The 14,794-nt window shown below is 40.6% G+C and overlaps 1 protein-coding gene across 1 annotated transcript in view; it reads left to right on the top strand.

Moving 5' to 3' along the window:
• Positions 1–4,941: 4,941 nt before the first annotated feature.
• Positions 4,942–14,794, top strand: part of LOC119482455 (CD5 antigen-like) — a 54,072-nt gene continuing 44,219 nt past the window's right edge. The window contains exons 1-2 of the mRNA XM_037759954.1: positions 4,942–5,762; positions 12,455–12,487. Coding sequence (XP_037615882.1) covers positions 5,717–5,762; positions 12,455–12,487 — 79 coding nt within the window. The 5' untranslated portion in view covers positions 4,942–5,716. The remainder of the gene's footprint in view (positions 5,763–12,454; positions 12,488–14,794) is intronic.

A 14,794-nucleotide genomic window follows, 5' to 3' on the forward strand; every position in this document is an offset into this window, starting at 1 on the left:
GATTCCTTTGTTTTGGGCTCAGTTCTGCCGTTCTCTCAGGAGAGTAGTAATCAGATGATCAACGCACCACTTATACCCGGACATCTCAGACCCTCGTCGCCAGTTCGTTGATTCAACCCAAGTGGTGCACTGCCTGTGTAGCACACAGCTCCTATCACTATAATTATACTGGGCTAGAATCAGAAGATACCAAACTCGAACAGGAGGCAGAAAAAGTTATTTGCAATATCAAAAGACCACAATAGACAAAAAGCTATAAACTGGTACCTTGTATTTTAGAAAATAACAAACAAACAAAATGAATACCCATGAGTTCAGTAAAGAGATCAATTGCACAAAGATGCTTCAGTTTCAACTCAGCAACAAAATATTTCTTTTGTCACACTCTGGGTTTGAACCACTGAGTTTTACCCACTATGTTCTCTGACTGGGTGCACCCTAATATCAATATCTCAAAATCTCAATTCTCAATATTTGGATCCAACATTCAATGAGTAACAATATTAAAACAATAACCCGGTTCAATATTAGCACTTCTCAGCTTGTTTCAACCTTACTGTCATGATATCACTTTGGCAGTCTGTCTTTCCTTGTGTTTCCTCTGTTTCCCTGCCCTTTTGTCTCCTGTGTGTTTTTCCCTGTTTGTTTAGTCTGTCAGTGTGTTGGGAGGTGTGGCCTTCCTCCTCCTCCTCCTTCTCCTGGGCGGGCACTGCTGGAGCAGCTGACAGCAATTAACCTATCATCACACACACCTGCAGTATATCTACCCCGGTCTTCCTGCCAGTCATTGCCAGATCGTTCCGTCGCCCACAGTGGTACATGACGTATTCAGGCTCTCCTTGTATTTTGCTTCTTGACTTTGCTCATGCTCGTTTTTGGATTTTTGGATTCATGCTGTTTTGGTCTCTGTTCAGGTCTGTTCAGCCGTCAGCTGTTGCTGCTTCCTGGTTCCAACCTGCCTGCTCACTCCTACACGCTCTCCTCCTCGACCTGGATCCTTACCTTAGTTACTACCATGCCTGTTCACTCTCCGACGTCATTCCACCTCTCGGAGCTCAAGTGGTTTCATCTGTTCCTCTGGAAGGATTCCTGGACACCCCCTCCCCGTGCCCCCCGTTCCGTGAGTTCAGTATTGACTCTATTACTGCCACGTTTCAGACCTTCAGGAACCCCAGCCCTGTTCACAGTTCCTTTAATATTATTGTAATAAATTATATTTGTTACACCTTTAAAAGACTTGTCTGCATTTGAGTCCACGCTTTTGTTGAACCAAACATAACACTTACAATAATTCTATACCAACTGTTCCAGTAATAGACATCGTTACCAAGGCATCACAATACACCATATCCATAATATGAATATTCAGTCCATTCACTTTAACCAGTGTGATGGTTAACACTCAGTCCTTTCACCGGCACAGGGAATGTGTTTCAGGGAGCATGAAGAGGGTAAATGTTTTCCAAGTCAAGTCAAAAAAGGGGTTAAGTCAGAGTCTGGGGTTTGAGGTTGTGCACGATGCTGGGAGTTGAGTGTAAAGGCTGGTGTAGCCTTGTACAGGTTGTGATGTTTACCCTACCGCCGTGGCAGAAGAGGGGTAAGGTTGACAGCTCTTGGCTCAGGGATCTTCAATCCAGGATCTAGAGGTCTCGTCTGGGTTAGCTCGCCATCAACTTTGAATCACTCCAAACAAACCTGACCTGCAGTTATTGACATGGCCAGAATGGTTCATGAATCAATTGCATTTCTGATTCATCAGGAATTAATAATTCCTTTAACTTCTACAACATATATTCATATAATGTAGATTTTACAATCAACATATTTTAAATAACCTTCACAGTACATGAGTTACAAATGAAACTGTAGTAAAATGAGACTATCTTAACTTAACATACTTTTTAAATTAAAGCAAATAATGTTACATGAATTATAAATGATAGTGTAAACCTGACACATTACTATTGCCTTCTTCTATGTCTGTCTTTTTATTTAAATCAAATTCACTATACCATGAAATAAAACACCTGACAAACCATAACTCATGTTGCTTCAGTATTAAACCGTTCAGTAGCTTTACTAGCCAGAGAAAACATTGAGCAACTAAACACTCTTTATGTCACATTTTATATTCTTCCCAGTGCAGCTTTCATTGAGTTGAGCTCTACAACAGTTAGTTAAATGCACTGTTCATAGCTTAATGCTAAGTCTGTTAACTCTGGGCCTTTCCACTTGAACTTGTCAGCTCAGCACATCGTGACGCAGCTCTTATTTATTACAGCGACTCACCGAGTCGGGAGTTTCTGTGTCGCTCAGCAGCTTTCAGTGAGCAGGGCCTCTCTCACACACACATCTATGAGCTTATAACAGAGTACAGACTGTTACCATTATGATTTGACGACGTTATATTGTGTTTACAACTTTATCTGAGCTATATTTTTACCGTTCAGCGGCAGGTCCTCTCCCGACAGTGTCCTCTAGCGTTTGAGTAGGGTATACTGTCTAGCCTGCCTTGGGTGCGGTAATCTGCGCTCTGATTGGCTAAGACACCTCCGTGTGTTAACTCTTTGTGACCTGGGTTACACCTGCCCTCTACAATATCTGCATGCCTGTTACAATATCTGCATGCCTGCCTGGTTTAACCCCAGCCCCCTTTCTGCCTTGATCATTTCATCTGCACAATTTTTGGCAATAAAGCCTTTTTGTTAATTTTTCATCTGCCTCCTGTGTCTGCATCTGGGTCCGCTTCAACTGGTCTTTACATTTTAGGGACGATCTAACAGGAATCGACAGCTCTGAAGAGACTTTTGGACTGTTGGACGGACAAAACAAGACATTTAAAGACGTCACCTTAGACTCTGACAGACTGTGCTGCACATGTTTCACTGTTTCCTGATGTTTCCCTTCCTCACTGATTGATTCCATGAATAACAGAACGGACAGATTCATCAACTATTGGTATAACGGTTAGTTGCAGCTGTAGTTCAGTCTGCTCTTAAGGACTCTCTGCTGAGGTCGACTTATTTAACCTGGAAATGATAAGAACACTCTGACAGCATTAATCTGACCGCAGCATCTCAGCCTGCCCTGGTTGTAACGGTAACAGAAACCACAGTCCTAGAATCAGTAATCTGTCAGCAGCTTCTTATCAACACATCAGTTCCACAGAAATGCAGCTCAGAGGAGTTAACGACTACTACTAGAGTTCACAGTCTGTAAAGATCATCTTTAATGGACAGAATTTAACAAACGCAAAGGCTGCGACAAAGAGACTCAAAACAACCTCAAAGAGACTCAAAACAACCACAATAAGTTATAAAACAACCTCAAAGACACTCAAAACAACCACAATTAGTTATAAAACAACCACAAAGAGACTCAAAACAACCTCAAAGAGACTCAAAACAACCACAAAGAGACTCAAAACAACTACAATGAGTTATAAAACAACCACAAAGACACTCAAAACAACCACAAAGAGACTCAAAACAACTACAATGAGTTATAAAACAACCACAAAGACACTCAAAACAACCACAAAGAGACTCAAAACAACTACAATGAGTTATAAAACAACCTCAAAGACACTTAAAACAACCACAAAGAGACTCAAAACAACTACAATGAGTTATAAAACAACCTCAAAGACACTTAAAACAACCACAAAGAGACTCAAAACAACCACAAAGAGACTCAAAACAACTACAATGAGTTATAAAACAACCACAAAGACACTCAAAACAACCACAAAGAGACTCAAAACAACTACAATGAGTTATAAAACAACCACAAAGAGACTCAAACACAATAAGTAGCATTGAAAGCATGATTGCTGAAACGGAGGATGACATTTCATTATATTATATTACATTATATTACATTACATTAGACTTCATTATATCATATTATACAGGGATATCTCTACAAGTATTAACCTTAAAGAGGGAAAATAAGTCAAAGCCATACTGGACAAACGTGAGTTTTAACAGTTCCTTCTGATAAATGAATTATTTTCTATCAGGTCAGTAATTCAGTTCATGTCAGCCTACGGTACACACTCGTCTCCTGAGCGTCTAGCAGCGATTAGAGATGAACTATCCAGATTCTAAGTAACTGGAGACTAAACTTTATTTTTCTACTCCTCGTAGATCATAAACCCTTTAATATAATAACGACTGGTTGAAATCGGTTGAGGAATGTAGACGTTATAGTGCTTTTTATCCAGAAAAACGGCAGCTCCCCCGTTCACTAGTACAGGGTTACAGGGCTGCAGACCTGATGAGGCTAATCAGCAGCATGAGACACACCTGGGCCAGGTGTGCTACCTGCTTAAAGCCAGAGCATGCAGCAGTCTGGGTCCGGCAGACCTTGCACATTTCACCTTTGTTAAATGGTTTTGGTTCTTTGTCTTTGTTTTACAGCACAACATCCATGCAGCACAATTTCACACATCCACTCCCTACACTACTGACTCTACAGACTCCTCCCAGACATTCTTTTGACTTTTTACAGTTTTAGGTTAATAAATCTCTTTATTTATTCAGTATACCCGTGTGTCTCCCGTTTTTGTCACAGCTCTAGAGCCGGGCTGTGACACCTTCCAGTCGTCTGCTAAACGCTAACATCTATAAACAATTCTTTTCTCACACACTATGAACATTGTTTTAACGTTTGTATAATGCTAACCAGAGCAATGAACTAGAAAGGCCCGAATATTGGCAGTTTTATGAAAATTGATGTTGAATCAAAGTGACTTTAATAATGAAATAGCATACGAAACGTTGGTCTGTTTCATTGCTGCTTTGGTGCTCGGCCCTCGGGTATCTTCAGACCGAGTACCTTTGGACTACGGGAACAAAAACGTGAGCTGCCGGGTCTGGCATGCTCTCTTTCTCCTTCTAAACACATAGACATGTATGTAAACTGAGAGAGATTTACTCAGTGATGCGGCCTACATACAATTCTCTCCAATATTAGCTAATAGTTAGTTTAGATCAGTAAATGTCTCAGTTCATGTGGCCGGCCACCCACGTTTTCTTTTTTTCTAAAAGGTTTGCATACAGAGCCGGTCCTGACCTGATCACACACACACACATCAAGTTTTTATTCACAGCTCCAGACCCACTGAAACACTAAAATATCCTCCTGCACCATGTCGTATCTCAGCATCGTTTTACAGCTAACAGTTTTAGGGACGCTCCAACAGGAATCGACAGCTCTGAAGAGACTTTTGGACTGTTGGACGGACTAAACAAGACATTTAAAGACGTCACCTTAGACTCTGACAGACTGTGCTGCACATGTTTCACTGTTTCCTGATGTTTCCCTTCCTCACTGATTGATTCCATGAATAACAGAACGGACAGGTTCATCAACTATTAATATAACGGTTAGTTGCAGTGGTAGTTCAGTCTGCTCTGAACGACTCTCTGCTGAGGTCAACACATTTAACAGGAAATGATAAGAACACTCTGACAGCATTAATCTGACAGCAGCATCTCAGCCTGCCCTGGTTGTCACGGTAACAGAAAACCACAGTGCTATAATTAGTAATCTGTCAACAGCTTCTTATCAACACATCAGTTCCTCAGACACGCAGGTCAGAGGAGGATAAATATCATGTGTAAAACTAAAGAAGAGTAAATGATGAGTGAAGCTGCAGCTCTTCCAGTGAGGACAGCACACACAGAGCAGAGAGACGGTCTACCTGGACATCATGGATCACCTGTTGGTGCTGCTGCTGCTGCTGCTGTGGAACTCAGGTAGGACTCTGCTTTAAACATCATGTGTTCTTATTCACACCTTTATATTGATCTTTAAATCAGTGAACCACCTGATCACAAACACACCCTCATATTATATTATACTAGTAATACAACCTCATACTATACTAGTAATACAACCTCATACTATACTAGCAGTACAACCTCATACTATACTAGTAATACAACCTCATACTATACTAGTAATACAACCTCATACTATACTAGTAGAACAACCTCATACTATACTAGTAATACAACCTCATACTATACTAGTAATACAACCTCATACTATACTAGTAATACAACCTCATACTATACTAGTAGAACAACCTCATACTATACTAGTAATACAACCTCATACTATACTAGTAATACAACCTCATACTATACTAGCAGTACGTACTAGTAAGATGTGATTTCCAATACTAAATATATTCATACATTTGCATAAAGCAGCATATTTGTCCACTCCCATGTTGGTAAGAGTATTAAATACTTGACAAATCTCCCTTTAAGGTTCATTTTGAACGGATAAAAAATGTGTGATTAGTTTGTGATTAATCATGATTAAATATTTTAATTGCTTGACAGCCCTAATTTAAAGGAAAAAAAGGATTTGTGTGGCCCTACGCAGCTGCATATTCAGCGTATCGGGCGGGCCGACGCTGATCACCCCCACACACACACATCACATCACGTCACATCACCTACACACTCAAAGGAAGAAAAGACTAAAAGGGAACATGGATGCTGTAAAACCGTACACATTAAAGTTATAATTAGGGCTGTCAATCGATTAAAATAGTTCATCTGGATTAATCACAAATTAATCAAACATTTTTATATCCGTTCAAAGTGAACCTTAAAGGGAGATTTGTCAAGTATTTAATCCTCTTATCAACATGGGAGTGGACAAATTGTGCAAATTTATATATATATATACATATATATATATACACATATATATATATTTATATATATATACATACATATATATATATATGTACACAACCATCTCTAGGGTTTACAGAGAATGGTCCGAACAAGAGAACATATCCAGTGAGCGGGGGTTGTGTAGACGGAAATGCCTTGTTGATGTCAGAGGTCAGAGGAGAATGGGCAGAGTGGTTGGAGATGATAGAAAGGCAACAATAACTCAAATAACCACTCGTTACAACCAAGGTATGCAGAATACCATCTCTGAACACACAACACGTCCAACCTTGAAGCAGATGAAGACCACCCGGTACTAGCAAGATGTACCTAATAAAGTGGCCGGTGAGTGTATATATTATTGTAAATCAATTAACAACACAAAACAATGACAGATATTGTCCAGAATATTGTACTTATTTTCATTATGAAGTAGAAATGTATAAATAAAAGAAAACAGAAATAAATAAGTTTGGGGAAATAAATAGGGAAGAAATTGCAAAGGGAAAATAAATAAATAAATACAATTTAATAATTTATAAATTAATTTATTAATTTAAAATAAATAGAAAATAAATAAATAAATTTAAATGTTAATGAAATGAATACATAAATACTACGGCTGTCAATCAATTAAAATAGTTAATCATGATTACTCACACATTTTTATATATCTGTGTTTTAAACTTGGGTCTCTTAAATATTCAGTCTTTATTTTATTTATCCTATTTCAACACTTTTAATGGTTCTTTTGTGTAAATTGTTTTAAGGTTGTATTATGATTGTTTTAACGTTTATGTGAAGCATATAGTGCGCTATAAGTGTTCTATATGAATAAAATTCATTATTATTGTTATTACAACGGTGGCCTTATAAAATTATTTCTGGGGCCGGATCTGGCCCTGAAGCCAGTAGTCTGGGTTAAACTGTCACAGAGAGAACGGGAACGCGCTGCGTGCATTTTACTGACATTAAGCGTCATGATTTCTGGATTTCCTGTTGACTGATCGCTGATATTTTGATGCTTCAAAGTTGCCTGAAGTTTGTTTAAATCAACGGGTTTTTATCAACTGATAAGAGGTCACCTCAGCTGAACGATTAGACGTCACTGGAGAAGATGATCTGGCCTGATGTTTTTTACAGAGGTGTAGAACTGCTGGAAAGGGTGGACCCCACAAGGGTGGACCCCACAAGGGTGGAAAACAAGTGTGTGTGTGTGTGTGTGTGTGTGTGTGTGTGTGTGTGTGTGTGTGTGTGTGTGTGTGTGTGTGTGTGTGTGTGTGTGTGTGTGTGTGTGTGTGTGTGTGTGTGTGTGTGTGTGTGTGTGTGTGTGTGTGTGTGTGTGTGTGTGCGTGCGTGCGTGCGTGCGTGCGTGCGTGCGTGCGTGCGTGCGTGCGTGCGTGCGTGCGTGCGTGCGTGTGTGTTGAATGCAATAAGAAAAGTGCTGATATAGAATATTAAAGGCAGAGTTCAACATTTGGCATCAGGACATGGTTAGCTTAGCTTAGCATAAAGAGTGGAAACAGGGGGAAACACCTAGCATGGCTCTGTCCAAAAAAACATTCATGGTTATTTAGTTTTAATCACACATTTTTATGTCTGTTCTAAATGAACCTTAAAGGGAGATTTGTCAGGTATTTAATACTCTTATCAACATGGGAGTGGGCAAATATGCTGCTTTATGCAAATGTATGTATATATTTATTATTGCAAATAAATCAACAACACAAAACAATGACAGATATTATCCAGAATATTGTACTAATTTTCATAATGAATTAGAAATATATAAAGAAAAGAATACAGAAATATATAAGTTGGGGGAAATAAATAAGGAAGAAAATGCAAAGGGAAAATAAATAAATACAATTTAATAATGTATAAATTCATTTATTAATTTAAAATAAATAGAAAATAAATGCAAAGATAAATAAATACATTTAAATGTTAATAAAATGAATACATACATACTAGGGCTGTCAATCAATTAAAATAGTTAATCATGATTAATCACACATTTTTATGTCTGTTCTAAATGAACCTTTAAAGGGAGATTTGTCAGGTATTTAATCCTCTTATCAACATGGGAGTGGACAAATATGCTGCTTTATGCAAATGTATGTATATATTTATTATTGTAAATCAATTAACACAAAACAATGACAGATATTATCCAGAATATTGTACTAATTTTCATAATGAAGTAGAAATGTATAAATCAAACCAAGTGTTTGATTCTATCTTTAGTCAGTTGTTATTGCTGTAGTCAGTGGAGCCGTATGTGTACTCAGTAATGATCTCTCTGGGCGGTGGGCTTCATGGTTAGTGACTGAGTCCGCCATAGATTCAGACTCATGACACATTGAGAGGAAACGATGCAGCACGTTATCAGTGATGCTGTTTGTAAGATGCTCTGATTGATATCAGCCTCACTGTCTCCTGTTTACTCTCCTACAGCCGTATCTGAGCTGCATTCATTTACTGCTAATGCTAACACAACAATTCCTGCTGCTGCTGCTTCACATTAAAACACCTCAACTGGACAAACACAGTGGACTTTTATTGTGAAGCAGCAACAGGAAACCCAACGTATTCATCACTGAGGACCAAAACAGGAGAGACCATATATATATATATACGTATATATACATAGACATGTGTACAAAGTGTACCTAATAAAGTGTCCGGTGCTAGTACCGGGTGGTCTTCATCTGCTTCAAGGTTGGACGTGTTGTGCGTTCAGAGATGGTATTCTGCATACCTTGGTTGTAACGAGTGGTTATTTGAGTTACTGTTGCCTTTCTATCATCTCCAACCACTCTGTCCATTCTCCTCTGACCTCTGACATCAACAATGCATTTCCATCCACACAACTGCCGCTCACTGGATATGTTCTCTTGTTGGGACCATTCTCTGTAAACCCTAGAGATGGTTGTGCGTGAAAATCCCAGTAGATCAGCAGTTTAATACTCAGACCAGCCCGTCTGGCACCAACAACCATGCCACGTTCAAAGTCACTTAAATCCCCTTTCTTCCCCATTCTGATGCTCGGTTTGACCTTCAGCAAGTCGTCTTCACCACGTCTAGATGACGTAATGCATTGAGTTGCTGCCATGTGATTGGCTGATTAGCTATTTGTGTTAACAAGCAATTGAACAGGTGTGCCTAATAAAGTGGCCGGTGAGTGTATATATATATATATATATATATATATATACATGTATACTCAGACATGTATATAATAGACATATATATAGAAATATATATATAAAGACATGTATACATAGACATATATATATATATATATACGTATATATATATATATATACATATATATAGAGACATATATACATAGACATGTATACAGACATACGTACATAGACGGGGTCCTAAAAATCAGGGAAAGGGCTCTATATTCCCCAGCATTCACTAACAACAGTGCAACATTTATGTTGCAGAATGCTCGCTCAATTAACAATAAAGCACTACTCATCCATGATATCATCACTGACAGGAAAATCGACTTTCTCTGCCTAACTGAGACTTGGCAAAATCAGCAGGATTTCATGGCACTTAATCAAGCCACTCCCCCTGGATATGTCTACATACAGAAGCCTCGCTCCATGGGTCGTGGCGGCGGGCTGGCTGTTATACACCGAGCTGACAGCTTCAAAAGACTTCTCAAAACCCACCTCTTCACCAAGGCCTATGGCCCCTAGCTACTGTTATGTTCCATTTGTTGTGTTTATTTATGTCTATGTTGAAGCGTCCTTGGGTTTCTTGAAAGGCGCTATATAAATCCAAGTTATTATTATTATTATTATTAAATTAACTACATTTTAAGATGATCGAGGGGGCCGAAAACTGGAGCTCTGGCCCTTTCCCCCGCGGAGTTATGATATTACAAAGTTTTCCCGAATTGTCTGGGCTCTCAGCGCAACCCTTCATCTGTCCACCAGATGGCAGGCTCTTTGGGTATTGCCATTGGACGGGGTTGTCCAAAGGCAATACCTTAATCACTCGGGTATTGCCATCGGACGACGCCCAAAATATGGCCTTAATTGGTTAAAGGTCAAGAAAGGTCAACGTGTCCACTGGCAATACATTAATATTGACATTTTCGGTGTTTATATTTCCAAAACCATTGATTTTTTCCTTTCCTGCAGGCGGAGCTTCCCGTGTGCCAAGTTTGAAGTAAATCAGAGAAATTTGATAAAATGGCTCAAAACACTCTGAGAGACAGAAATCCAATTCCAAGTCGCTACGATTGGCCGAGGTATTGCCATTGGACAAGGTCCACTCGGCATACCTGAAGCTCTGCAGTAAGGTATGTGAAGTGGACTTGATTTGTCCACTTCACATACCATACTGCAGGGCCTCGGGTATGCTGAGTGGACAGAGGCCATATCTACAAAGTGCCTTGGGCAAGGAGGCTGAAAGCTACAGGGCTAGTTCCTGGAGGCCAAGGCACCAATATAGTCAAAGTCCAGCTCCCCAAACATAAAGATGTTAACAATATAGCCTCTGTCCAATTGGCTTACCGACTTGTTGAAATCGGTTGAGGAATGTAGACGTTATAGTGCTTTTTATCCAGAAAAACGGCAGCTCCCCCGTTCCCTAGTACAGGGTTACAGGCCAGTCTTGCCTGGTCCAATATGGTGCCCACGTTGATGTATCGCTGCAACGGGCTGAAGCGTCCAATGCAGCATCTATGTATATATTTCTATGGGAGATTTCATGACTCGCTGGGCGTGCCAACTCAGTATGCCCGCCCCTACTCTGCCTCTGTTTGGCTATACCCTTCCAGACGTTCCAGGCGTCTGCTAAACGCTAACATTAGCCTAGCTATAATGCTAACCAGCGCAATGAACTAGAAAGGCTGAATATTGGCAGTTTTATGAAAATTGATGGTGAATCAAAGTGAATTTAATAATGAAATAGCATACGAAAATTGTAAAAAAACGTACCGTCGTTGGTTTGTAGTGGCCAAACGGCGGTACTACAACATCCGTGTCCGTCACGTGATGCAAATGGGACAATTTTTGGTATTTTTTTCCTACAAAACAACCTAGATATTGCTACTGATGGATAATACACACCAAGTCAAAGTTGTGACAAGCATTATTGTGTGATTAGTTGAAGAATCACACAAAATACCAGTTTTGCAGTGTTGTTTTGTGCACAATTTATTTGTGAAATTGGCAAGTTTCTAAGAAATAAAAAGGCAACTGGCCATAAATAACAAATTATTTATATAACAGGCAGCATTTTTATTTTTTTTATAACTTCAACTTGTTATTCTTGAAGTCACTGAGAATTGAGAAATACTAAACACTTTTTAGTAAAATGTGTCTATTTGCAAGTTTAGCATGAATAAATGTTACCGTTTGCCTTTGTGTTTACATTCTTTGATATAACTTTTTTAAATAATAAATAATAATCTTATACACACTTTATTCTGCTTTCATGACATAATTTACCACACCGCCTTTATTAGTGCACAGCGGACTGGAGTAGATCCCGAAATTAGCACCGCTATGTACTGAATCCACAATCGTGAAATACTGAAAGATTCACTTATTGTTCTGCGTACTGCCGACTAAATGAAGGATTAAGTTTGCACACTGTAAACACTGAAGTATACTCAAGCAAAACGTGTCACATGACTGACGGCCAGTCTCAAGGCACCCTGTCAGCGGCTCCGTCACGTCTCCAAAAATGTACTTAAAACAATAAATATTTGTGTATTTCTACAGGACTCCAGGCTGAAGAAAATCACAACTCAACAGGTAAATACAAAAAGAGAAATAAAGAAATAAAGTCAAGTCTCAGTTTAATCTTTTCTTAAATTCACCTCTTTTACTGATGACTCTCTTGTTTCTGTTCAGAGCCTGTCAGGTTGGTGGGAGGAGACAGTCGCTGTGCAGGAACACTGGAGCTGAAACATCAGGGAGACTGGAGACCAGTGAGTGGCTCTGACTCTTACTGGACCCTGAAGGAAGCAGCAGCTGTCTGCAGAGACTTGGACTGTGGCTCTGCTGTTTCTGTAGAAGAGAGAGAGGGGTCCTCAAAGAGATCTATGTGGAGGATCAGCTCTTACTGTGTTCAGTCTAGATCTACTCTGAGGGAGTGTGCAGCATCACATTCCTCTAGATACATCCTGAATCTCACCTGCTCAGGTAAGCCCATCAGTGACATCATCTGTGACATCATCTATGACAGTAATATACCCATAATGACTCACACATGCAGCAGCTAGAATCCCAGCAGACTGTCTCTAGCAGCCATGATGGAGTCTGTTGATCTGCTGCCTCCGTAAATCAGCTGCTGAATGCACCAAGATGTATATCTGTAGATGTGAAATAGGCTTGTCGCGGTAGTCGGTGTTACATGGTGGTCTGGCACACACCGATTACATTACGTCCCCACCGTCCCCACCGTCCCCACCCTCGTCTCGCTTTTTATACAGTAATAAAACCCATTTACTTTATGTTGGTGTGTCAGCAGCATGTTATCAACAGATAGTCGGACGACGGACGCTACGATCTGAAAGTGAAAGCATCTGCTCTGTAAGGAGTCAGCTCAGAGTAGCAGGAGTCAGGTTTCACACACGGGATGAGAGAGAGCTGGCAGACAAGACGATGGCGGAGGATTTGGTGACGAAGCGAAAAGCAAACGCACCTATTTGGCAATATTTCAGATTTAAACCCAAATGCTATGAGGGATCCACAACGTTAATGAGGTAATCGCCGCGAGGAGGACGGAGCGGTCACAGCAGGTGTGAGACACACCGCCACCCGACGGTAGAGATCAGAGTCAGCACGCTACACATGTTGACTGTAATCTGTTCTTGTAAAATGTCCGGTGTAATCGGTAACATTGGTGTTGCCATCAGTTTATTAACCGGAGGGAACATTTCCTCACCGTCACATCACTAATATGAAACATACATGCCTGCTGCTTCAGGAGTCCCCTCGGCCAACCAGCAACCAGCCTGAAAGGACTCCTTCTTCAGCTTTACAGCTTTCTGGTGATGAACTCATGTTGGAACTGTTCTGAGTCCAGTTTGAATCACTGAATTGTTGTTTCATGACATCTTTTTATTGAGTGTCTGGTGTCTTTTATCTCTCTCTATTTCATCTTCTATCATCTCTCCAGACTCTGTCAGGCTGCTGAATGGGACTAGTCTGTGCTCAGGCAGACTGGAGGTGAAGACTAACCCCTCTAACCAGTGGTGGTCCTCAGTGTGTGACGCTGACTTTGACCAGCAGGATGCAGAGGTGGTCTGTAGGCAGCTTGGCTGTGGGGCTCCTTCAGTCCTCCAGGGGGCGCTCTATGGAGACGTGGAGGCTTCAATGTGGACCAAAGAGTTCCAGTGTGGAGGAACTGAGTCTGCTCTCCTGGACTGTAGAAGCTCAGGCTCAGATAGAAACACCTGCTCACCTGGCAAAGCTGTTGGACTCACCTGCTCAGGTAGAAGAGGAGCTGCAGCTCTGATCTGGTTCATTTCTGTTCTAATGAAACTCACTTTATTCTTTTACTGATGACTCTCTTGTTTCTGTTCAGAGCCTGTTAGGTTGGTGGGAGGAGACAGTCGCTGTGGAGGAACACTGGAGCTGAAACATCAGGGAGACTGGAGACCAGTGACGGACCGTGACTCTTACTGGACCCTGAAGGAAGCAGCTGCTGCCTGCAGAGAGTTGGACTGTGGCTCTGCTGTTTCTGTAGAACAGAGAGAGGGGTCCTCAGTCAGATCTGTGTGGGACATCAGCTCTTACTGTGTTCAGTCTAGATCTACTCTGAGGGAGTGTGCAGCATCAGATTCCTCTAACTACATCCTGAATCTCACCTGCTCAGGTAAGCCCATCAGTGACATCATCTGTGACATCATCTATGACAGTAATATACCCATAATGACACACACATGCAGCAGCTAGAATCCCAGCAGACTATCTCTAGCAGCCATGATGGAGTCTGTTGATCTGCTGCCTCCGTAAATCAGCTGCTGAATGCACCAAGATGTATATCTGTAGATGTGAAATAGGCTTGTCGCGGTAGTCGGTGTTACATGGTGGTCGGGCACACACCGATTACAT

Source organism: Sebastes umbrosus, chromosome 23 (genome assembly GCF_015220745.1).
Source record: "Sebastes umbrosus isolate fSebUmb1 chromosome 23, fSebUmb1.pri, whole genome shotgun sequence".
NCBI classification, from domain to species: Eukaryota; Metazoa; Chordata; class Actinopteri; order Perciformes; family Sebastidae; genus Sebastes; species Sebastes umbrosus.